This window comes from Megalops cyprinoides, chromosome 10 (assembly GCF_013368585.1).
Source record: "Megalops cyprinoides isolate fMegCyp1 chromosome 10, fMegCyp1.pri, whole genome shotgun sequence".
Classification (NCBI taxonomy): domain Eukaryota; kingdom Metazoa; phylum Chordata; class Actinopteri; order Elopiformes; family Megalopidae; genus Megalops; species Megalops cyprinoides.
This window is the reverse complement of record NC_050592.1, coordinates 13,367,372-13,393,909: the sequence shown is the minus strand read 5'-3', so window position 1 is coordinate 13,393,909 and position 26,538 is coordinate 13,367,372. Positions and strand designations below refer to the sequence as shown.

The window sequence follows — 26,538 nt, the reverse complement described above, 5'->3', positions numbered from 1 at the left end:
GCAGCCAAAGACAGAGGCTGACAAAAAGGAGTCAAGTCTGTTGCAGAGGAAAAGACGTACTGCCATTCTTTACGAAGATCCAGGGAATCCCAGAAGCTCAGATTCACCAATTGCTACAAACTCCGAGAAAGATCTCTCCAGGAGACATTCACAGCAGTGCTAGCTTACACAAGGTAAATCTTGGACTGTTTATCTTCAAATCTTCAACTTTGTTCATTATCAGGTGAAAATAGTTTTTGTTTTCAGTATATACTGCTGGATATAGCAGGAATGACACGGCCCACTTCTAAGGCTCAGACTGAGCGTAGTAGAATAACATTATTCTAATGTATTGTGAATTGCAAACCTATTAAAATATTACAATAATGATAATCAGAAGTATCTAATAAAGTATGTGCATGATTTATTTGTTATACTAACCATGTGAACTGGTAATGTTATATCATTTGGTCATATCTGTTTAGTTAAAATTTAAGATAAATTTAAAATTTAAGAACAATAATTACAAATTAATATCACTGGAGAATAGCAGCAAAAAAATAGCAAAACTATTGACATAACATAGCTTTCACATGGTTTACACAACTTTTCAGCATGAGGCTTGCAGCAGTATTTGGTAAGGCTGGGTAAAACTAAACGGATTATATCCACTGTTGTGAACTAGCATTTGTAAAGGATACATTCTAACTCGCTCGTGTTACCTAAAACTTGGCAACACTCATAATGTATTTCTTACACAGTCCCAAAGGAAAACAACTGTGTTTCAATGAAAATAAATACCTTTTTATGAGACAGGGTTGTCTTTATTCAGTTTCATTTTTCTGCCTCTCTGCTACCTCTTTTCAAGTAAAAGCACTTTTTCCTTATTTACAACACCACATGGTGTTACTCACACTGAATTCATGCTGACATATGGTAAATGCCATTTTGGCTGACAGTTGTTGCCGTAACAAAAATTTGTCATCATCCATGGCTGTGGCTTAAACCTCAAAATGTATTCCACTCTAATGAGTCACTAAGAGGGACCTCTAATAGGCCAGTTTGCTGTTGGATTAGGCCACTTCATGGAAGAAATTTCAATATTACAAAAGGACATTTTACTTCTAGTGAGATATCAAATAATGTATCCTCATTTGCTCTGGTCCAAAAACAGTAGAGCAAATGTATTCCAATTAAAGTCCAGCCTGTTAGACCAGTAATCACTGGTAAATCAAATTACCTCTGTGCAGGACACTAGTAATGAGTCTTTGCTGCATTCTGCACATTTGTCTTCACAGTCTTGCTTGATGATGTTCATTCATTTGCACAGGAAGTCCAGCAGTCAACTTGAGGCTCTTCCTGGGACGCCATGGAGACCCCTAGACAGAAGCGCGCTGCTGCCAGCAGTGGGTCCTCGCCCATTTCCCCAACGCGCATCACCCGTCTGCAGGAGAAGGAGGACCTGAGCAACCTCAATGACCGGCTGGCGATCTACATCGACAAGGTGCGCTCGCTGGAGGCGGAGAACGCCGGGCTGCGCCTGCGCATCACTGAGTCGGAGACGGAGGTCAGCCGCGAGCTGTCCGGCATGAAGGCCGCCTACGAGACCGAGCTGGCCGATGCCCGCAAGACCCTGGACTCTGTAGCCAAGGAGCGCGCCCGCCTGCAGCTGGAACTGGGCAAGGTGCGGGACGAGTACAAGGAGCTCAAGGCCAGGTAAGACATGACTGGAGAGGGTTAGAACAGAGTCAGAGAGTAGGTGGGGAGGGACTGAAAGGGTGAGAGCAGAGGATTGGACACCAGGTGGGACATTATTGGAGAGAGTGGAAGACAGAGGGCTTGGAGGCCAGGTAGAATTCACTCATGCAATCTTTTCAATTTTTTTTTTTTTAATTTTTTTTTTCTTGGTGGTATGCTGCCTGTTTTGTCTTGAGCCCATATTCTTCTAGGATAATAACATTTTCTCCATTTCATGACTGCACACCACACATCTACACATCTGACTTTTTTTTTTTTTTTTCGGCCTAAATGTATTTGTTTTCTGTGCATGATATTAATACAGTACAATACAATTTCTATCATGCATGAAGTAAAGAGGCCCTTAGAGATGAGGACCTGTGTTTAATCTGATAAATATTACAACAGTTGATAGAACTGACCATAGTGGAACCACCCACCTTTGCACAAATTATCTAAAGAGCAGGACTGATAGGAACATTAACAATATTTCAAATGGCACATTAGAGTAGGCTGCACACTCTTCCCTGACCTGTCCATTATAAACTGGATGTGTGACAGGAGAGATCCCTCACAGTTAACCCTACTGTTGAGGCATCAAATCTGTAGAGGCAAGGTGGGTGTTACACACTCATGTGGAAATTTGTCTCTAGAATCTAGCATGTAACCGCCATAGCCAGCATTGTGATATTCTTTCACTCCCCATTCACTCCCCATCATCTGCTTCTGGGATGGATATTTGTATACACCCTCTCCAACCAATATTTGAGACCTTTTTGCTTTTAAAACAGATATTTTGCTTTAACCCTTCTATGCACGCCCATTAGACTTTTTCAGAAAACCTGATGATCTGGATTTGTGAACTTTGACCTTTAAACAAGTTTTGGATTTGAGAGGACCTGTCCAAAGGACTTAGTGTTAGCTGAGTGAATTCTTTGTCAGTTGTATGCGGTGGCAGCCTTGTAGTAGTGATGAGGGGAATTAGCTCTGAGATGTTACTAACGGCAGCACTGAGATGCCACGCCCTGCCTGAAAATGTTTTCGTTGTTGGGATTATGTCATGTCTTGCTCCTCCCATGAACTCACTGTCGCTTCTCTTGCAAATGGTTGCTTGTGATTCAACTTACACCTTCTTATCCTGTAAAACAAATGATATTTTACCTACTGTGAAAGTCCCTCAGTGAAGTACAATGCCAGTGAGAATGTCTCACCTCTCTAGACACTAGCTTGTGATATTATCACTGATACTGTGCAAGTGTTGACTAGTTGCTATCCTAGTTTAGAATGTTATTCACTATGGGGCAGAAATATATGAAACTAAACATTATTACAGTGTATACAGCTGGATATTAGATAGGTGGTCTTAGAATATAATATGTTAGAAAGGTGAAGCACAAGAGTGTGTTTTTTATTTTCATACCTAACTTGAAACTTTTCTGTACCTTTATGAAGACATTTTCCTGACATTTGCATCACTACTAGCCTTCCGACTGTAAATCAGATGTGAAAGGCAGATCTTTAAGATCTGTTTGTTCAACTTAACCCTGATTGCCTAAGGGATTCCATGCTGGCATTCCTAACTGATTCCCACAAACAGTGTTATTTGGGTATATCTTCATAGCTGTCTTTAGGGCTGTGTGCACATGGAAGAGCAATGATTGCTAACTGTTAGCAATGACTATTTTTCAGATTTTATATGATCTATCTTTGTAGTATTTGACATCTGGAAATTGAAAAAAAGAACCATAACGAAGCACCACTGCTAGTATTTTCCTAAAGATACAATTTATATTGAATCCCCAAGAGACCAACAATTCTTTTACAAGCTTATAGCAAATGAACTCCCATATGTATATTACTGTTTATTTAGAAAATTTGCTCTAGGGTGGTAGAAATAGAAATGAGCAGTAGCAAGAATCAGGTGCATTTTCACCATAGCTTGACCATCAGTGCAGGTTACAAATCCATATGGCCTCATAGCAGGACTGTCTGTACAAGTCTTTGAGATCCAGTAGTGAGTGAAGGCTGAATGTCAATTCACTGCAAAAGTAGTATCATTATTACATCACCAGTGTTGTTAGCATGCAGGTGTGACTATACCTGCAGGCTTAAGTGTCACACCTTTATTACCCACATAACAAAGCACTGCCCTCTAAGTTAAACCAAACACATTGGTGATATAATCAAAGCAAACAGGTCTCAAGATGTGTAGTACAACTTTTTTCCAGCAAGGACACATGAGTATCACAGTAGATGGCCAACAGCTACAACTTATAACCTTGTGTCCCTACTAAAAATAGTTTTATTTACAATCTCCATTAACACTGTGAGCAGAAGGCACTCGCTAGCCTCTAATGCATGCTTCCATTTTTTTTTTTATAAGTGTGGTTAAGAATTTGACAGACTCAAGTGAACCCTTATTGCACCTCTTATTCTTGGTTGGAAATTGCATTGGTGGAAGAACAACTGCAGAACAAATTCTCTTATTTCCTCATAAACAGTATATCAGTAAGTACTAGTAACTGACTCTCATCCATGCAGTACAGAAATAAAAGCAATTAATTGCACTATAGACAACTCCTTAACATTTAAGATAGACAGGTAGCTTTTAGTCTGTAGGAACCTGCAGGTGTCAAAGTTCTGTTTTACTGCAATGTTACAGCTGAGTAATTTGTCTTATATAGTATCTTGTATTGTTGTATGACAGAAAAGGCTGTATCTGTTCTTGTTCTTGGTATAGACTGATAGTTCAATATAAATTAAAATTTTTCTTCCTTTTTCATAACAGAAAAGCACAACACATAATGCATGTGTCCTCATGTAGTTCTGTGAAGTACTGTAAAGTAAGAGTTCACAAGTAGGTTGATTGCTGAATAAGCAGTAGTTGCTCTTGAAAAGGTTTTTAAAAAGTAATGAATGAGTATTTTGTGCTTTGAAATTGATGTTGCATTGATATTTGGAGTGGGATCTATTCAGTAGCGTGGGTAACCGTGTGTGTCAGTCCATGAAAGGATTCCTGGGTCATTTCTATTTAAAATTCATTACTCTGCAGTGAAGAATGCACCCTTTAGACACACCCCACTCTGACACTGCGGAAATGCAGCACGCTATTCCGGCACAGCCAGCCTCCGTCTCGAACGTGGCAGGCAGTGTTTCTCCCTGTTTGGTTGCCATAGTGCGCCCTTGGCAGTGATGTGTGAGAAGGCTGTCTGAGCTCTGACTCAGAAAAGGGGCGGGGGAAACAGTGCCATTTAGACAGGGAAGTTTAATTCGTCTTTGTGGAATACTGACATCCTGTCATTGTTTGCTTTGGTCTGAGGCGTCCGAATCGAGATCTTTTGGTTGAGTGGTGGAAGTCTGTTTTTGTACTGACTTCTGGGGCAATGTATTACAATTGTGGAATATCCATACAGTGGCTACACATGCATGAGACCCATAACAGAGGAAAACCTTCAGAATTATGCCTTTACATCTTCACTGACATGTGCCACTTATGACAGTTGTCCCTTGTCACATAACCAGCCTGTAGTCTTGCCACTTGTGAGTTTTGGGGGTTTTATTGCATTCCTGCCAAACCCAAACATGTGTCTTTATATATATCCCTGAGTCAGACAGAGACAGACCAGTGACAGATGCAGACCGCCACACCTGTTTGTACACAGATTACATGACAATCAGAGAATCAAAACACTGACTGTGCCACACCTGTTGTAAACAATTGGACACAGTTTGGTTCATGACACAGCAGTCTTTGTGTGTTGATGGCTACAGCACACACACTGCTCCCCTACATACTGACCACAAGCCTCTGCCAATTATTCTGCATTTTTCAATGTCCAGTTTTTACACCCACCCTGACATGTGACTTGGACGCTGGCTTCAGTTGTCTGCCAGGTCCTTAGGCAGTTGCAGTGTCCCTGCACTGGTAACCCGAGTCAGGGAACCTGATCCCGATGATGACAAGACAGTAGCTGCCCTCCTCAGGGGTAGGGGAAAGGGGACATGGGGGGGGGGGGGGGGGGGGGGGGGGGGCAGTGCAAGAACTTCTGCTGAGTCATCACCCATTTCCCAAAACTAACAGTTTTATAATGAAATCCCAGTTTAACTACTCCTAATTGTGCTTGATACTGTTGTAAAGCTAATGGGGCATACATAATTATTTTCTAACAACAGAGAAATACTCTTTGCCATTGTGCATTTGTGCATATCCTCAACAACTTACCAACAACTTACTTTGTAAGTAAACTTCTGAACAATTTCCTCCAATGTCATTATTTATTTGACATGTATAGTAATATGTAATTGTTTACACCTAAGATATTCCAATAGATACTGGAACAGACTGATGGATATGATACTAGTTCCCAGTTACTGTAATGCTGTCCTTGCTCCTCAGTACTTTGTGCCAGGTTTGTATGATTTAGGGATCACTTTATGCTATTTTCTACTGATCACATAGTATCAGTAAACAATTTTGTACTTGTTCTTTCAGTAGTAGTCACATTTCCAGGATGTTTTGCAAAGTTGTACTTGGTTAAGACTCCTTCTCATATTAATTTAGGCCACCCAGTGAAAGGATTGCTATTTATGCTTCTGGTTTTGGGGCTATCAGACAACACACTAGACAGCAGACTTATATGGCTGAAACATACTTCCTGTGCTTAGGGAATTCATGCTTACAGCATCCTCCTCATATGATATCATTCCAAGTCACTGTCCAAAAGCTCTTTATCTCCTTTTTACTTTTGACCCAACATTCAGAACAGTCATTACCCCACATTTTTCATTTCATTATTAGTACAAACATGAAGAGGAGGAATGGGGTGCAGTATCTCCATAAAATGTTCTGCCACATACTCCTTTGAAACAATATTACAAAATTATCAGTTATGCTAATGTAAAAATGCTTTTGCCAGAAATTAAACTAATTTAAGTTCTAATTTAGATCACACTGAAATTCTTTTTGTCCTAGGAGACCTCTGCTATCTTATTTTTTCAAGTTTAAGCATTGTGATATGCAGTAACAATACACACCTGGGGCTTCATGTAGATTCCTGGTGGTATGCCAGTGCTTTATTCATCATGCACAAGTAGAAGTGAAATACAGGATATGTATTCATGAGTGAAGATTTTAGTCTATTTTTAAGTATAAATATTTTGGATCACCATAGTTTCAAAGTATGGGAGAGTTATTTTGGTCACTGGAAAATCATAACAATTCCCTGACATTATATACTGATTTCAGCTTATAGTCTTATTATTTTAAAAGAAAATCATAGTATATGTTCAGGAAAAAAGGAATCTTGGTTAGCTCTTTAACTTTTGTTTGATTCTCTTTGGACACCATAAAGGTTGGAATGTTCTGCTGATTGTTATGATGAAAAGGATTTCAGTGTTTAGTTTCTGCCCTAACATGGATTAGGGCTGGACCACCTTGCTACCAGACTCTGGTTCAAATCTGTTGATATACTCACAAGCATATTGCTTTGTGGTTTAATATTTAATTCTGCCTCTCCTCCAACTCCAGCATTTATACCTCTTAGAAATCTCCTCTTAGAGTATGTTTGCCATATTCTTGTATGGAATAGTTAATGAATAAAGAATTCACTCTGTTTCCCTGGTACTGATATGCTCAACACTCCCTATCATAACAGTTCCTAGAAGGCACTACTGATTCGATCACCTGTAATTTATACTCATTCAGGTGAAAACTGTACTTTTCTTAAATGGCCCTCTAATGTTTTCTTTAAGCTGCTATCCAACAATCATAGAGGCATATACCCATATAGCAGGGCATATGCCCAAATAATTACCGGCAGTTAGAAATACTTGTTTGAATTTTTAGAAAATACAAATGTCGAAAAGGACTTCTGGAATTTATACATACATCTTAATACATTTAAAGCTTTTTGCTGCAGTTCCCAAAAGATGAGAGGCCACAATGGCATATTATCAGTCTGCTGAATTGCATTACAGTAAAGCACTCTCTTTAAGTTTTATTAAAATAATGGGATTACTGTTTTGCCATTTTCTTACTCAGTGCACTTTTCCCCACATTTTTCATTGATGTGATTCAAAAATTTAGAAGGCTTGACAAAAGCATGGTTACAGGAGGAGGTGTAAGAATATGGAGAAAAATGTGCTTAAAGTTGGGTAGTAGGTTTATACTAAGACTGAAGGTTGAATCCAGGTTGAATTTAAAATGGAAGATCAATAACTTCCTGTACATGTATATAACAGGTAAAACACCCTCTGCTGGCTTTTGAAATCTCCAGCTTCAAACTGTTGAATACAATGAGTTCTGGTAATGGAACTGTAGGTTCAAAAGCACATAGACAGAGCTTTCAAAGTATGGCAACTCTGACACACATGCACATATTTTTGGTCATGGAAGAGGAGTAGATTTATTCTAATTGCTAAATATGTGTGTTTTAGCCGTATAGTGTATGCCCCCCGTTCTTGAATGTGCCCCTTATGTCGGTGGTGATTGGTTCCATCCAGGCATTCACACTATCTGTGGTACAAGTCTTGGTACAAGAGCTTTCAGGGGCTGGGCATTTGTGCACTTAATCCAGATTCATGTCAACTTGGTCAGCTCTGAGTCAGTAACACAAATATGTAATATCTAGTTGCCTCCAAAATACATTGTTTGCAAGACAATAGCTCTTGGAACCAAAAAGTCACAAGTTTGAGAAGGCTGACAGAATAATGACTTTAGTGTTCCAGTTTTTTTTAATGATTTACCCTTTCTACACAGTAAGCAAGGAACTGTGTGAAGGAAATCTGTTGCAGTAATAAGAAAGGACTTTGGATTGGATCATACTTGCCTATATAATTCAGACTAAAATAAGTGAATTGAAACAGCACATTAATATTGTTTCTTGTCATGGAACCATTTGTTTTCTATGTTATGAATAGGTAAAAAGTGAAAGGTTGTGGTTAGGACCCTCATCAAATGCTTGTATATTCAAGTCCTGTAAAGATTGTAAGATGTATGCCGTGTAATTCATACTGAATGTAATGCATCAGCTCAGATTTTTTGTCCTAAGTTTGAAATGCCTCCTGGAGCCATCTTGATTGCTTTTTGGGGATATCCCACCCTCCAGCCAGACTACAGATGAGACCAGCACAACCCGCTTTATGTGTTTATGTTCTGAATAGTCTCACCATCTCTGCTGCTCGCTCGGAGAACAGCAGTGGAAACCAGATGTGGAAAGGCTGGAAATAGAAGTCTCTTTGTTGGTGTGGATGTTATTTAGTAGTTTTGGCGATGAGAGAGCTGGTTTAGGCATCACCCGGCCAAGGCTGCACTCTGCAGTCGTATTGGAGGGCTGGAAGGGGTGTGGTGTGTGGAGCTGGAATCAGGGCTGGAATCATAGTTTCCATGGTGCTTGGTTCCTTCTCCGTCAAAGGCAAGTTCCATGACTCACTAGGCAGATTGCTTTATGCTGTGGGAGTCCTGCAACCATAGAGCGAGGCTGCCATTGGGCAGTGGGTGAAAGGGGTGGGACTGTGGGCAGAGTCAGATGATTGTTTATATAACTGCCATTTTATTACCTTCTCTGAACTGAAGTAAGTTTTCAGTTAAAGGTTTTGAATTTTCAGTGAGAGAGAATTTGCCTTTACAATAACAATTTGATTATTTGTATTTCACAGAGGATTTTATTTCACACGAGGCTTGTATTGGTTTTTAAGAAAGCAGCAATTACACAGCTTTAGCTTGAAATATGAACATTTATGAAACACTCGATGAGACTCCAAAAGCAAGTAAAAAAGTAAGCATTATGTACGGCTTCTACATTTGATTAGCACAGAACAGTAGGTTTGGGCCATGAAGGCTTCATTTGGCAGCTTTTCTGCTGTAAGTTATTGATGGTTATCATTCCAGGAATATCAAGGTGTGGATTTTACAGTCATAACATTTCAATTGTATTCATCACCAGAACCATTCCTTCCTTCTGCTTATAACTGTGTTCACACATAGTATTCAAGAGGCATTGTGTTGACATTTAGAACAACAGCAGTGTATGGGATGTGGATTTGAAAGTATAATCCCCAAGGTCTAGTGCCCAGCACCATGACCACCTCCTTACACCATGCATCCCCAAATATAGGTTGTGCTGTCAGAGTCTGTCCTCATGTGGCTGTGCCGTGGGGTATTGCGTGAGAAAGAAACTCTGAGAGTAGAGTTGATCCCCAGCTCCAACCACAAACTTTGGTTCAGCTCCAGACTTCTAATGCAGAACCTTCCCCCATCTACAGAGCACCACTCCAGAGCTCTAACTAAAGGCAGCTGGATGAAACCACTATATATCCAATTCAGTAAACAGGCCAGGTTGTGAGTCAGTTGTACTCCCATATATGCTACATATATGCTACATTAAAAGGTGGGTCTGGGGTTCTCAAGGTGCCCAGTCGGCATAGCACTTGTCTTGACAGGAAACTGGGCTCCGTGGTCAGGATTTGACCCCAGCCGTGTCACAAGCTGACAATGACCGTGAGCCCACGGTGGCCGAACAAACCGAACCGGCTTTGTTCTGTAGGGGGTAGTGGTGGGCACTCTGTTCTAGTGCGACATGTGAAAGGTAGCTGTTGGCTGCTTGGCCTAAAAAGGTTTTAATGTGGCCCATGCAAAATAACATCCAGGCAAAAGAAAAATGGATGTGACAAAGCAAATGTATATATGATAAAGACTATGAGTAACACAAGTGTCTCACTGCTTCCTAAAACACTGCAGTCAATCAAGATTAGATAAACTGCACACAATAGACCCAAGGCATCACTACTATATACACAAATCTACACATAGTTGTGTGCTACGAAGGTAGAGCTTGAAATCATTGTTAAGTACCTTATCTGCTTGTCTCTGAATGGGATGCTGGTCTTTTCCTGGCCCTCAGGTGAAGTGCACAGAAGATGATGTTAGATGAATATCTTCTTATCTTAGTTTCTTATCTTAATTTTAATTATTTGCATAATTAGACTTATATATAATAGACATAATACTGTAGTGTACTAGAGATCTTGATTGCCATTTTAAAATCATCATGGCTACATTTTAATTTTTACATAAATTACAGAATTCATTCATGTGTCATTCAAAACGACGCATTTCAATGTCTGTATGGACAATAGACAATTTGGACGAGGTGGGAAAGATGTACCATTTGTAAGTGTGCTGTCACCTATGATGTTCCTAGACTGGGGGGTGGGGGGTGGGAATGATCTTTGCCGAAAGGCTTGCCATGTCATTATGTGAAGACAGCGGTAAACTGTGCAGAAGCGTGTGAGAAACAGCTGTCGCATTTTGTCTGAGTGGACGACAAGGACCTCTTTCATTTCCCTTTCGCTTTCCTTTCCTCTCCAGACATTTCCAAAACACACAGGGAAGTGCTCATTCACAGCTGCCACATTTGTAACCATGAAATACCAATGCCTTTCAGTTTGCATGTGCATGTGAGTGAGATGGCCTTGCTTCTTGCTGTTTGCTTGTATGCTAGTAATTGCAAAAACAGTCCTCCATTGTTCTGGCGGTCCCAAAAGCCAGCTCGACGTCTTTTTCTATAATTGATGTCCTCCTGGAAGAATACTGATAAAATGAGTTATTGTAGCCTCTTAAAAATAAAACATCTATTCATTTGGCCAATAGCCATCAAATTTATTGTAAGGTTTAATTTAAAAGGCATATGTTTTCTTTTTTCATGTACAGTACACTCATTCATGAATGGTGCTGTATGTAAATATTTGTAGTAATGATGTGGTGTACGGAACAGGCACTGTAAAGCTGACAGTGTCAAACAATTCATAGTCAGCACCACATTTCAACATTTTACTCAAAACATTAAACTGGTATTTGGTGGTTTAAGGTAATTTGAGGCATGGTGAAATTAAACTGATATGACAAGGTATTTATGAATTGTTTTGTTATTAAGATTTTCATATCCAGGCAACAGCTCAACAGCTCCTACTGATATATATATATATATATATATATATATATATATATATATATATATATATATATATATATATATATAAAAACGTTCTTACGTTTTACTGGACAGTTTGTCCTCTAAAACCCCAACTTTCAATAGGACTTTAAATTTATTTCCCTTTAGCTCTCCCTATTTGATGTGTTTCATTCCTTCACCCTACTGGGGCAACAGCAGAGGAGGGAGGGTTGGCTATAAATAAGACAGGAAACAGATGGATTGTTTACATGGAGGGGGATCCCCAATAATATCCGTGTAATGGAGACGTCAGCATTTTCCTTGACTTACGTCTGGACTGTGGCCATACATCTCTAGGCACATGCTGTCCAGACAGAGTCAGTGTGTAAGAGGTCAGTATGCCCTGACATTCCATCCAGACCTATACTCTGTGTGTGTGTGTGTGTGTGTGTGTGTGTGTGTGCGTGTGTGTGCGTGTGTGTGTCTGTCTGTCTGTATATACATATCTCTATGTCCATATGTGTGCCACAAAGGAAGAAATTATTTGTTATCCACACCCCATCTGTATTTCAATCATTGTATTTGTCATGCAGTGCTTGACTTGGAATCTATAACTCTACAGAGACTTCCACATAATTAATTATAATGTATTAATAATAGTAATACACTCTATGTTAAGTACCACTGTGGATAACTGCAGTTCACACTGGTAGGTACAGTGAATATTTATTGGTATTTTCAAATACCAGCTATTTATTGCCGTCTGTAGAAATCGTTCCTGATGTAGTTGGGTTTTAAGCCATGCACCATTACAGCTGTCTGAAGTTAAAAATGATTTTGTTTGTTCGTTGAGATTTATAACCAAATGTTTAACTAAAAAAGAAAGAAGTTGCAGGCTCTGCAGAAGGCCAAAGACAGAACTGGGTTTTCCTCAATGTCCTCTATGATTTTTTTCTGTGAGGGCACCCTGCACCATTTAGCTGGTGTTCAAACTCTCTCTACATACACTATATGGACAAAGGTATTTGGCCACACCTGTTTTTCAATGTTTGGGCTAGGCCCCTTATCTCCAGTGAAGGGCAATCTTAATGCTTGAGCATACCAAGACATTTTGGACAATGCTATGCTTCCAACTTTTGTGGCATCAGTCTGGGGAAGGCCCTTTTCTATTCCAACATGACTGTGCCCCAGTGCACAAAGCAAGGACTATAAAGACATGGCTTGATGAGTTCGGTGTGGAAGAACTTGACTGGCCTGTGCAGAGCCCTGACCTCAACCCCATTGAGCACCTTTGGGATGAACTGGAACGGAGATTGCGAGCCAGGCCTTCTCATCCAACATCAGTGCCTGATCTCATAAATGCTCTACAGAATGAATGGGCACAAAGTCCCACAGAAACACTCCAAAATCTTGTGGAAAGCCTTCCAAGAAGAGTGGAAGCTGTTATAGCTGCAAAAGGGGGACCAACTCCATATTGAAGTACATGTATTTGAATACAATGTCATTACAATGTAATGGTCAGGCATCCAAATACTTTTGTCCATATAGTATATTTTCTTAATGTACTCTTTTCTGAAGCTGCAATATTTAATATACAGTAAACACATGTATTAACAATAGTTGACTCATTTTTTCACTTTGTAGATCCCATTACAGGTACATTCAGGGGCTACACAGAGAATTCCCCTCCCTGTTTTCAATCTGCCATGCTATGTTTCTGTGTACAGCCTAAAGACAAGGCCGCGTTGTCATGGCGGCGCTGCAGTTAAGCAGTCAGGGCTGTGCCTGCTTGCAGCCGGTTCCTCACAGAGATGGACAAAGAATGCTATGAGTCACAGTAGGCTGGAAGCACAACTGAGGCATTCCACTGTTTTTTTTTTTTTCTTTGTTGATTCTGAACATCCAGAAGCTACCAGTTTCCAACCTCTTTTGTACATTTTGAACTGTTTCAAATTTTATAAAACCCATAACATTATCTTGCATTTATATATTTACAGAAATTTGAGGTGTTTGTATATTTTCATATTAAAATCTTCAGACAAGTCCGAAATGTTAATTGTTAACCTGGCAGTGTTTGTCCAGACATATTCCTCTCCTTGGTGTGCCATACTGTAGCAACATGAAAGTGTTGATGGGCCTGTAGCTACATCTTCACTATCTCAAAAGTGTCCTGTTCATGTCTTCTTCAGCACAGGGTAGAACATTTACTTTCTATACATGGTATACAATAAGCAAACAAACATATCCAAGGGAAATCACCAAATGGTATTACCAATGCTAAAACTATTGATGAAGAATGAATTTAAGTTTGAATATTAAAGAAGCAAAACTAGCCTTTTTAGTATTGGTGTTGTTTTAAGAAGTGTTATGGATATACCATATCTTGAGAACCTATTATATATTAGTATACAATCAACCCACCCTGACAAATACACAAAAAAACAAATGCTGAGTCTCCCATCTGGTGTTTCTCATTAACATTCATACTGTGCTATAAACACCCATGCTTTCAATGTGTACAATGGCACAGCTTACCTACCTAGGGGACAGTACTTGACAGTACATGACTTGCCTAGCAAAAAATTGCAACACCAAGATTCCTTCCATCTAGCTGAGATGGTGCAGTACTACATTACTGTATATATTACAGTTGTTTTACTTTTTATGCAGTTTATGTGCATATACATGAAATGTTTTGATCCACAGAGAGAGATACACATGTATGGATGCATACTGTTGTACAAATGTAGGGAAAGTCAGCTGATTGTTAAGGACCCAGCTGAGGACTCAGTGCATTAAAACACTCTAACTGAGGTTGTATGTGGTACATTTAATCTCTCTCTCTCTCTCTCTCTCTCTCTCTTTCTCTCTCTCTCTCTCTCTCTCTCTCTCTCCTTTCACACACACACACACACACACACACACACACACACACACACACACACACACATGCTGGAGCAAGCAAATGCTTTGCATCATTACTATAACCTTATAATAACAAACCTTTGCCAGCTGCCATCATTGATATTTCCATCCATGGTTTACTGGACCTTATCCACAGAGCCCATTATCTGTAGTACATACAAATTCACCCAGATCTTCCATCCAAGATGAATTCATTTAGGGGCTCTGTATGAAATGTTTATATCTCTCATTTAAAATATGCATATGGCTCCCCAGCTCCACATCAAAATGGTTTACCATTCCAGAATGTTCTGTGACTCATGTTGTGGGGCCCACCCATACCGCCCTCCAGTATAAGTGTATCAGCACTTGTTATTATTCTGTGTTTATACCCTGTGCTTGTCTCTAGTGTATCTGAATACCTCAATTTCTGGTAAAAAAAAAAGACATTTACAGTTGTGCAACTGTATAAGAAGAAGGTAACACGGTGAAGCAAAGGTGTGCTATAGTTAGAATTAACTGATGAAAGAATTAACCTGATAAAAGTTGTTAGCGAATAAATTACTGCTGTCTAAGTTGTCTAGTTTCCATCAGTTCCATTAGTTTCCACCCATACAGCTCTGCAGCAGGTCAGCAGGCAGTGAGCTACCGTGGCTTTAAATTCACACTGGTCACTCCATGAGGCCTATGTGTGTTACAAGCCATAAATTCCAAAAGAATGTAGCTGAACAGCACCTCTGTTGTAACGGGAGGCTGACCGCAGGGGAATTTCACAGAGCTCTCCCAGAAATGCCCTCCTCTTCCACCCATTAGCATAACATTCCACATAGTTCTTCAGTCCAGTGTCCTCATAGCCCCTATTTCATCACAAGGCACTGAACCGATATGTCTGATACAGGTGAAAGTATGTGCTATACAATGCAGGGCATATTGTGCAGTCCTTTTCTGTCAGTTATTTGACTGCAACACTTGTTAAATATTTACAATGCAAGTAAGATAAAGCATAAAGCAAAAAGAGGAACAGGCCTAAGTTTGGCTGCAGTTATATAGATTGTGCTGAGTGTAGCCTGCAGAATGCATGCAAACACTATAGATGGATATAGATTTTCTAATGTGGTGCCTGTTTTAAAAGGGCCAGGTATGCATGCTACTCCACATGTTGCTGATCGAGACTGAAGAGGGAAAACATTTTGTATTTATTATTGTAATTATTCCTTTGAGTCTCAGACTTACTCTACATAGCTTACATTTCTGCGTATTACCGGTTTGTACAGTTAGACATTTACTGAAGTAGTACAGGCTGGGCACCTTGCTTAAGGGTACAACATCAGTGGTCTACCTATGAATTGAACCATGTGTGATTCTCCTCTCTGTGAGTGTGCACACATCCAAGTGTTTGTGCTTGCTTGCATTCTAGATCATATACATGCAGCTTGTGCATGTGCATGTGTACATGGTTCTGTTTGTGTATATTGTGGATTGTGCATGTGTATCTGGATGTGATTGTGAGCTGCTGGCAGAGGAAGAGGCACAACAAAGGCGAGGTTAATGGTCTGGAAGCCATCTCTGAGACAGACGGGCCTCATTAATGTCAATGGAAATTTGACTGCACTGAATACAATAAAACATGCTGTATCTGTTTCCTGCTTAGCTTTAATTAATTCCTGAACTCACATAACAACACAAATTTCTCATTGTCACTGTTGTCAACCTTGCTTGTCTTAAATGTTCCTTTTTTTTGTTATAGTATCGATAAATATTTTCACCTCTTATTGTTAAAGCGTTCCCTCAGTAGCACGGGCTAGCCCCCTCTCTCTCTCACACATGCACAGTTGAGTACAATCACAGACACGCACATGCATACATGCACCCATGCAAGCGCCCACGCAAAGTATTCAAAAATGAATGGGGATTCCGTGGCTACTCTTTGAACAAAATATTTTAGGCGCATGAATGTGATGGCAGCCCAATAACAAGAATTGCTTACAGATGGAACAGAGAATAGAATTCGTTGTTACAAATGTGTTTGTATTTTATATGTATTTATTATATATTTGTATATTTGTATTTATTTTATATTTGTATATGTATCTTAATGCGAGAGCCTGTGAGTTGAATCTACACGCCTTTATTTCCACAGAAACAGCAAGAAGGAAGCTGACCTGGAGGGTGCGCTAGCCAGACTGAAGGATCTGGAGGCACTGCTCAATTCCAAAGATGCCACTTTGACCACTGCCCTGGGGGAGAAGCGTAACCTGGAGGTGGAAGTGCGTGACCTGAAGGCCCAGCTTGCCAAGGTCAGATTTTCTACTGCTAGGATGCGTTTAAAAGTACAGCTACCAATCATTCGATGATCTGTATGGGTTGAATGCAGAATCCCTTTAAAGAAAATTGTGCAGTATTGCTGCAATCACTTGGTATCAAAGGTGCATTGACGTATCAGGAAATGATCAGTTCAACAGTATTGTTTTTCAGCTTGCACTTCAACCATATTTCAGGACTTCATTTGAATGATTTGCCTTCCTCCTCCAGGACTTGTAGGACAGGATTAGTAACTGGCACCCCTAGAGTAAAATTTCCAGTGGTTTTATGTGCCATTAGCTCTCTCTCTCTCTCTCTCTCTCTGCATTTATGCTTTATGTATGTGCTAATAAATCTGCTATGATGTCTCATTTAACTAACTTCACAGTCGGGTTTTTTTAATATCAGTTATTTTCTAGAGTTAGTATGGGTCACTGGTCTGATATACCCTGGGCAGATTAAACTTTTAGACTCTTTTCATGTCCTGCCTGTAGATCATGTGTGTAAATACACCCAAACATTAATACTTTAAGATTATGTTTGCAGTTCTGCTGTTTTCTGTTGTTCAACAGTTAAGTGGTGGCAGAAGAGTTGGCATAGACTGGAGAGGAGTAAATACTGAATATCTCAAAAAAATATTGTTTCTGCTGGAGATGCTCCCACCTTGTGGTCATGTGAAGAACTACAGCTTATTTAAAAGTATGCCATGTTACCGGAACAAGCAACACTCTCTCATTTTGTACAATTGTAGGGTTGTGTAATTACAATAGTTTACAACAGTGCGTGGGTCTAGCGCATTAAATGAAGTGAAAACTAGTGATTACTAATGCGAAGAAAGTGAAATTCTCCTGGAGAACAAATACACAAAAGCAGTGAATTTACCCCAACCTATCCTTTAATGTGACCACATTTCAAGCTCCTCTCTCCACGAAGTGAGGTGTAGACCTATAAATTCATAAAGAAAAGGGATGTCCTTCTGGGTTTAGCACTCAGGAACCAATGTTTCTGTGTGTGGGTGAAAGCAGCTCAGCTGAAGGACTGGAGTAGGACTATTGCTTTTATGAATGTTTGGCATGGCGGGGGTGGACTGTGGTTTAATCAGGTGGTGCAAGTTGCATTCCTACCATATGACTTGATGGGAAGCTGAGGAGTTTAAAGAAGGCCTAGGGCCTGCTGTCCCCTGTTGCCCTCGCTCTCTCCAGCTGTAGCCATCATGTGGAATTGTAAGATGTGTGATTCCTGGTATTTCTCTGTATAGCTCTCATGGAAAATCATTATTGCCTTCCATTGACCCTTGTTGTACTATGGCAATGCAATGGCAGCTGGAAGGAGGCCTGGCTGATGCCAAAAAACAACTTCAGGATGAGATGCTGAGGAGGGTGGATGCCGAGAACCGCATCCAGACCCTGAAGGAGGAGCTGGAATTCCAGAAGAACATCTACAGTGAGGTCAGTCAATCAAACCCCCCACTCCCCCCAGCCTTCCTGAAACCAAGAATTAGGGTGAATATCCACTGTGCTCCAGCTCTTTAAATTACAGACAACACAGGGAAAGCACAGACCCAGACCAGACACAAGCAGGGGCTGTGAACCGGCTGCTAACAAAACAGATGCAGGAATTTGAGAGAATAGAGTAATATCACTTTATACATCACCTATGCATCTAAGTGCATATTTAAATGCTATGGAAGCACACTTTGTGACAGTATTAACTGTACCGCAGCCCCACAGCACTACATATATGCATCTACATAATACTTTGTTAGCTGCCTGTCTCTCTTTTCACTCTCAGTACGCTGTGTGTTAGCTGATACCACACAAGAGAATAACTAAGAGCTGGAATTCAATCCGCTCTTGCTGCGAGCGCCCAGTGTGACCTCCTGCCTTCGGAGGCCTGCGGCGGCTCGCTCTGTGATGCCACGATCGTCTGTCTCCTCCAGGAGCTGCGGGAAACAAAGCGGCGGCACGAGTCGCGCATGGTGGAGATAGACAGCGGCCGGCAGCAGGAGTTCGAGAGCAAGCTGGCCGAAGCCCTGATAGAGCTGCGTGCCCAACACGACCAGCAGCTTAGCATGTACAAGGAGGAGATCGAGAAGACCTACAGTGCCAAGGTACGGGAGACAACTCATGCAGTGTGTGTGGAGGCATATCCCACAATGCAGCTAATGTTGTCTTGGAGGACTGGAATGGGCCTAGCTTGCTTGACAGCTCCCATTATTCAGTTATTTGATTTAAATGCAATCTTCACCATCCAAACATTTTTCTTTCCTAGTTTCATTTTATGATTACCCTTAAATATGTATACAGTGTTTGATTGGACATTGAAATTAGTTTGACACTTTCTGGAGAGAAAAGTACATTCTCCCTGGATTTTTATTTTCTCATGGATCCACAGGTATCTTGTAATGGTACCACATTGAACTACAGGTATCTTAATGACTTGAATAAGTAAACACTGTCCTCAACACTATCATGTGACCCATTACTGCCCTGCCATAGGCAGAAACTTTATCATGAGAACAGTTTTAATGCAGGAGAACAGATATTATTGTTTGCCTGAGGAGCCATCAGTCAAGCTTTTTCATAATACATGTACTCATCATGGGAACCGCAGTGTTTCATGGGACAAGGTACTGGGGTGTTTTCCTGAGAAATGAGATGAACCATTTGTAGTGTTAAATCAGCTAAAGTTGTTTGAATGTGTAGGGCATAAGTTGTGTGACTTTTTGAACACGTCCTAGCAGTTCCTGGCTGATGTCACTGTGCTTGTGTGTGTCGTCAGCTCGAGAATGCGCGTCAGTCAGCTGACAGGAACAGTCACCTGGTGGGGGCAGCACATGAGGAGCTACAGCAGACCCGGGTGCGCCTGGACACTCTCTCTGGCCAGCTCAGTCAGCTGCAGAAACAGGTCAGCTTTCTCCACTCTCCATTCACACTGTACTGATCAGCAGTTCTACAGATATGATGTCAGGCTTTGACAACTGATCACTTGCACACAAACCAGTCACATTACTATTCCTTTATTATCACAATGAAAATAAATTTATCCCGATTTCATGAATGGGCCGGTGATATTTCAGACAAATATATAAGTGACTCTTGGACTGTCACTGAGCCAATCAATTAGCATTGACACTGCTACAGTGTTTATCAGTTGTCATTATAAGAAATTGTATAGTCATCCTGTACTCTGGCATCATCAGAATCCATTGGCCCTGATGGATTCTGAAAGTTAGTCGCTCTATACATAAGAAATATGCACAGTGAGCTTGGGCATTATATAACCCTTTCTCTCCACCTGTCCCAGCTGGCTGCACGAGAGGCCAAGGTGCGGGAGCTGGAGGAAGCGCTGGCCCGGGAGAGGGATGTCATGCGCCGCCGTCTGGAGGACAAGGAGAGGGAGATGACCGAGATGAGGCAGCGCATGCAGCAGCAGCTGGATGAGTACCAGGAGCTGCTGGACATCAAGCTGGCCCTGGATATGGAGATCTGCGCCTACAGGAAACTATTGGAGGGAGAAGAGGAAAGGTGAGAGGAACACACACACACACACACAGCCATGAAAATACAGCGCAGAGGGAGTTGGCGAAGTGAGTGTGCACATACTTTTACATTGAATCATTCTGGTTCTCTCTCCAAAAACACAGTGCAGTTGTCTTCTCTGACCTCAGCTTTCATGTTGGGTTTTCAAAAGCAAGACTCATTTTGTTGCACAGCATCTTAGATCTTTTCTGGAATTACTTCTGTCCCTTTTCTCCTACCCCCAGGTTGCGTCTGTCCCCCAGTCCACCCCCAACTAGGGTCACAGTGACCCGCACATCAGGCTCAGGAACACACAGCCGCTCTGTCCACTCCAGTGCCCACAGCTCCTCTGGCAAGAAGCGCCGGATCAATGACAATGACAGTGAGACCTCCAGTACAGCAGGTGGTGCTGTTGCTCGCACTCGTATTGTACAGCAGGCTTCTGCCAGTGGCCGTGTCACTGTGGATGAGGTTGACCAGGAGGGGAAGTATGTGCGGCTCAGCAACAAATCTGATGAGGTGAGAAGAAAAGGATGTGACTAAAGTGTGTGCCCAGCGTTGCGGAGAAATTGTGTTTCATTCTGTAATTCTGTGATCTTTTTTAGCGTTTACTGCACTGTCCGCTGTCCGCTGTCCATAACCATATAACACGTGCCAGAAGCTAACTGATAACAGTGCAGCTCTGTGGCATGTTGTAAAAAGTGGTTTGCAGGTTGTTTAGAGTTTTTAAAAACTTTTTTTGTGCAAATTGTTAATCTTGATGGTGACAAACAGAAAAAAAAATAAAATCAGAATTTATTTGGGTAAGCAGTAAGTGCTTGAGATAGCTCCCACTTATCTATTGACTCTAAAAACCCAAAACAACTTTTAATGTCCATAAACCTTTGTTTGCTAACTTTAACATTCAGAAACTTAATGTATGCATTAAATATGCATTTACTGGATTTTTGTCAGGAGTATAATGTATTAATACTATGTACTCATGTCTTTTCCTCCCTCAGGACCAGCCAATGGGGCACTGGCAAGTGAAGAGGCAGGTGGGCTCACAGACCCCCATTGCCTACAAATTCCCCCCAAAATTCATTCTGAAGGCGGGTCAGAATGTCACGGTAAGATGAATTAATGTCACCATAGTTACCCAGGCTGATGCTACAAAGTTACAAGACATTAGAAAATACTAGACGGACATATACCTTATACTGTATATGTGTGACACCATTATACAACATCAAGAGCAAAACATCAAAAGAGTGTAATCAGAAGCAAGGGCTTCTCTGATCTTTGCTTGTGCCACACAGATTTGGGCATCGGGAGCGGGCGGCACTCACAACCCCCCATCTGACCTGGTGTGGAAGACCCAGAACTCCTGGGGCTGCGGGGACCAGTTCCAGACCATTCTGTTGAACAGCAATGGAGATGTGGGTGTCCAGGGTTCCCATTTACCCCTCATATTTTGTGTGTGTGTGTGTGTGTGTGCGTGTGGGGGTGAATACACTAAGGTCTTGTGGGACCTAATATACTTATGTGTCTAACATGGCCATCAAAAAAGAAGAGCTCACATATCATAATTAACATTTACTCTTTCTCTTTTCAGGAGATGGCAATGAGGAAGGTCACACGCACGCTCTTCCATGATGTGGATGATGATGATGAAATGGTTAGTGTGGTGGTGCAAAAGAGCCAGGTTGGAGGGGGATGAGTAGTGTGGTGTCTGCACACACATCAGCCTCTGTGCCTGAATGCCCTGCCTCTACTCTGAAACTCTCAACAGAAAAGTACAGCTGCTAATGACCAGCCAGTTAAATCTGAGTGGGTTGTTTGATGGGTACTTTGTTGCATTGGTAGATGATGAAAAGGCAGTGATAGGGGATCCTTGTAGTCATTGTACAGCACAGCGTCTCTTCTCTGTATCATTTTCCTCTGGATGACCTATAATGTAATGATGTTAAAAGTTGGAAAACACAGTAGATGGATTTACCTCCTGGTTACAGGTGCTCAAAATACAGGAACCCAAAATTATCACAATTTTAACATGTTAGAAATCAGATGTAAACGTAGGAAGAGCAAATTAAATGTATAGTTTATGTATAGGCTGTTTATGACATTATGACGTTCGCAAAGTATCCTTTGTGAATGGAGGGGGTCAATATAAATTCTCACTCAGTTCAGAAATTCCTGTTTTCCAAAGAAATTTGATTTGCAAACGCATGGCCACAAAATGCAGCCCCTCTCCTTTCCAAATTGACAGTTCTTTGTCTCCCTTTGCTACATGGTTAACGTCTCTTGCTCTCTGTCTCCCCCTGCAGGCAGCTCACAGCACCTGCGGGGACGGCGAGTACAACCTGCGCAGCCGCACGGTGATATGTGGATCGTGCGGCCAGCCCTCTGAGAAGGCCGGCGCGGGCTCAGTGACGGTCAGCTCGGGTGTGTCCAGCGCCTCTGCCTCCCGCTCATTCCGCAGCAGTGGAGGAGGACTCCCAGAGGGGCTGGTCTCCCACTCCTTTGTGGTGGGCAACAACTTGCCCCGACAGGTGGGGACCATACAGAAGCACTGTCACTCCAGATGTACAGTACCTGCAGAAACACTCACTCACTCAGCACACCTGCATCACTACTGTTATCTTTTTGGCCTTCCTTGAACCCTGTAAGTTTTGCTTTAAAACATTTATTCAAAGGATTTATTTTTTCATTATTAACATGCTTTTTATTGGTCTCCTTTTTATTTATGTCTCTTTTTACATTTTTATATGTCTCGATATATATAAAGCTGTTAAAACTAAGTATTTATTTCTGTTTGGGATGCACAATGCTACAACAAGCTCTAAATGAATGAGAGAGTGTTATAACTATTATTTATTTTATAGTACATAATTATTATTTATTTTTATTTTTTCTGTCCTAGGGGGAAAATGAATAGGAACCATGTGCATGCTGATTTAGGGCAGGAGTTGCAAAACCCCATGAGATTATAGGGTTACCCATGAAAGGAGCCAACAGTGGTCTTTCTACATGTCTTCTGAGCCATTTAGTGGCAGACACTGCTGTGGCCTTTATATGGGTATCTTTGGCAGATCATCCTCTGCCTCAGTATTTGGATTATATGCTTCCTTTATTTACATTATTTAGTTTATTTGACTGTAGCTGTTAAAGTAGCTGTAGCTGGTAGCTTGAAAAATTATTAGTTAGGTCTAGGTCTATAGGGGGAACTTTGAATAAACAAAACTTGTCTGAACACTCCTATTAGGGTCAGACTTTGACCCTATGAAGTGTGTATGCACATATGCATAACAAACCGCTGTGATCTGCAAAAGGTAAGTCCATCTGAAGTCTTGACACTTCTCATTCACTGACAGCTCCAAGGGAGAAGAGTTCCCCAAGCAGTCGAAACTGGATAAAGCATTACAGGTTGATGTGAATAGTATATACGTAGTGCATGCATGCCAGTCAGCATTCCTGCACTCATTTCTTAGATGTCTCTCACCCCACCTCTCTCTCTTTCCCTCCACAGAGTGGTCCCAGTGCAGAGAACTGCACCATCATGTAAACCAAGGACAGGCCCACCTGGAAGGGACTGACTCAAGCTCCTGAGGACCGGAAGACCATCTTTTTCAATACATCGAAGGATTTCTATTTCTCTCTATATTATGTTGAAGAGACTTATTTTTTACTACATAATCTGCAAATATTTTTATACGTAAAGTATATGAATATATTTAGACTTAGACATGTTATTAGGCTTGTTAGGCTAATATTATGTGACAATAGGCTTAGAAGTGTAGTCTGTTTGCCAAAAATGGGATTCATGCATGCAAGTCTCATTAGCCAGCTGGGTGGTGTAGGTGCTTCTGTAAGAGTATGCACAGAGAGAGGGAGAGAGTGCACTCGCTGCACAGGAGTTTGATCCACGCCTGGGTTTCACGTCCAATGTCTTTGCTGTCATTACTGATCACGCACAGCTTATAAACCCTGAACGGAGTCAAACTACTTTGTGCTTAGAATAGGGTGTGTTGCCCTGGCTTGCTGCATATCTGACAGTGAATGTCAGCTTTACAAAGCAAATCTAATAGTGGCCATATTGCTGTTAAAAGATTGTGATGGGGGTATTGGTCATAAAGAAGCATGTATATATTCATTTTTTCTTATTTTTGCCTGTTTTTTGAAATAGATTAAACATGGAGGTTCATTAGTCATTCATAATTTTATATTGTGCCTCCTGCACTGAAGGTCCTATTGGTTGGTAGTAGATGATAAATTATTCAAGGTGTAACTTTCTGAGAAGTGCATTGAAAAGATTTAAAAATGGAGATATATTACATGAGGGTTCAGAACAAATTGTTTTCCTACTGTTGAGTACAGAATTTATGCCCAGTTTAGAGTTACGGAATAAGAATAGGGCACTTTTCAAATGAGCAGAGGTATTCTGTACACGAGTAAGAATTTTCCTCTCCTTTGCATGCCTTTGCACTATTCCCACTGCACATGCATTTAAGATTTCCTTTCAGGTGTCTGATGAATAAAGATAAAAAGATTGTGGTACTGAAAAAAATGTATATTCCTAAAAATTTTTTACAGGGATGTTTTCTCGGAAGTGTTGATTGATGATAGTTTGCTATCACATTAAAAACATGTCTAATTTTGAGATGGAAGGATGTTATGAGGTAATGGACTTGATAATGTTGGTTAGATAGTTACTGATGATGGCAGCTTAAAATATTTTTTTCTGTTGTTGGTGAGATAATTGCACAACAGCTTGTGAAAATACTATCTTCTGATTGGTTACATCAACTTTTTATTATCAACAATTTGGCAACAATTTGTAGTTGTTTAAAACATAATTCAGTGAAAGTGATGTATTTTGCAAGTTGAACTGTATTTTTAATTACCAAAATTAGTGTGATCCTGTCCAGTAAACCTGTATTTCACTTCTGTGTGAATTTATATTTCCATTTTTGGAGGTGTGCTGTGTAGAAACAGAAAGAGAGACCAATCTGGCTGAAATTACACATTTTTATGAGAGGAATGTAAACCATCACGAATTGTACTGTATCACTAATCAAATCAAATAATGTGGCTGATAATGTATTTATGCCCTCATTACAGAGGAAGTAATCTAAACATGTTGCCTTAATGCCTTGCCTTAATTTCCTTTAGCCTTTTTTTTATTTTCAGAATAGTTTAAATGGAATGCATTTTCATCCTGTACTTTAATGGCACAATGTAATTTAGTGACATTCCACTTGATTTTTGAACCCTCATCTTGAAGTCTTCATCTCTGGTTACCAGGTTTGAATGTCAGTGATCACACTTCCCTCTCTCCTGTAGCTGTAGATTACTCAGTTAAGAAATTCACCTGAGCTTTTTGCTTGCTTCAATCGATTTTGAGGCATGCGGTGGTAATTTTAGGTTAAACGCTGTTGGCTAGAGGGGATGGCATGCAATGTTTTGTAACACTCTTCAGCTTGCTCACGATTGTGGGTATTATTGATGCATCATTTTCCACCATTCTCCATTTTGCTATTTAGCAAATAATGTCAGTTGTGTATTTCATGTATTACATATGTATGCAACTCTATATAATACCAAAGCTTTCTGAAAATGTTATATTGGCCTTATGCTGTGATGCTTTTTTGTTTTACTTCCACTTCTTTCATATCAAATTGTCTTTGTTAAAATAAAAAAAAACCAACATGACTTTTTCCTCATTGTGTTTTTTTTTAGATTATTGATATAGTAATATCTTATTCAGACCAAGAGCTGTAAGGATGCTTGGTCTCCCCTCAGAGAGGCTGTTCAAATTCAGTTGGAACAGTTAGAGTGGAGGTGATCTGAAGCAGTAATGTATAATGACAACATTAACCAGGATGTACAGGAAAGCAATTTCAACATTATTCCATCAAACTCTTCCTCAGTAAGAGCAGCTAGCCCTCATCTTGTGCCTATTTCTGCAATGAGAACACATTGCTTCCTGTTAATGCTGTTATTGTTTGTTCGAGCCTGGAAATGCTCAAATGGACTTGTCTACAGTAATTACTTGATTAACTAATTAATTCTCCACTGCTAATCTCTGTTCAATGTCATATTTCTCTGGGCTGGTGAATACCCCCATCTAATTTAACTGGAGATTTCAGTGGGAGTGGAAGGGGCTT

General features: G+C 40.6%; 1 protein-coding gene across 1 annotated transcript; it reads left to right on the top strand.

Moving 5' to 3' along the window:
• On the top strand, positions 1-25,090 carry LOC118784976 (lamin-A-like). The gene is made up of 13 exons (XM_036539492.1): positions 1-173; positions 1,310-1,695; positions 16,711-16,867; positions 18,194-18,319; positions 18,811-18,981; positions 19,653-19,778; positions 20,178-20,398; positions 20,638-20,911; positions 21,394-21,501; positions 21,691-21,810; positions 21,987-22,049; positions 22,699-22,923; positions 23,901-25,090. Exons 2-13 carry the CDS (start codon positions 1,349-1,351, stop codon positions 23,934-23,936), a joined length of 1,974 nt encoding a protein of 657 aa, XP_036395385.1. The 5' UTR covers positions 1-173; positions 1,310-1,348; the 3' UTR covers positions 23,937-25,090.
• Positions 25,091-26,538: the final 1,448 nt, after the last annotated feature.

Bases quoted from the DNA above. Each gene is read 5' to 3' on its own strand.
- LOC118784976 (XM_036539492.1), top strand. From the start codon at position 1,349: ATGGAGACCCCTAGACAGAAGCGCGCTGCTGCCAGCAGTGGGTCCTCG. The intron at 16,868-18,193 runs GTCAGATTTTCT...ATGCAATGGCAG, and splicing joins TGAAGGCCCAGCTTGCCAAG to CTGGAAGGAGGCCTGGCTGA. The intron at 21,502-21,690 runs GTAAGATGAATT...TGTGCCACACAG, and splicing joins AGGCGGGTCAGAATGTCACG to ATTTGGGCATCGGGAGCGGG.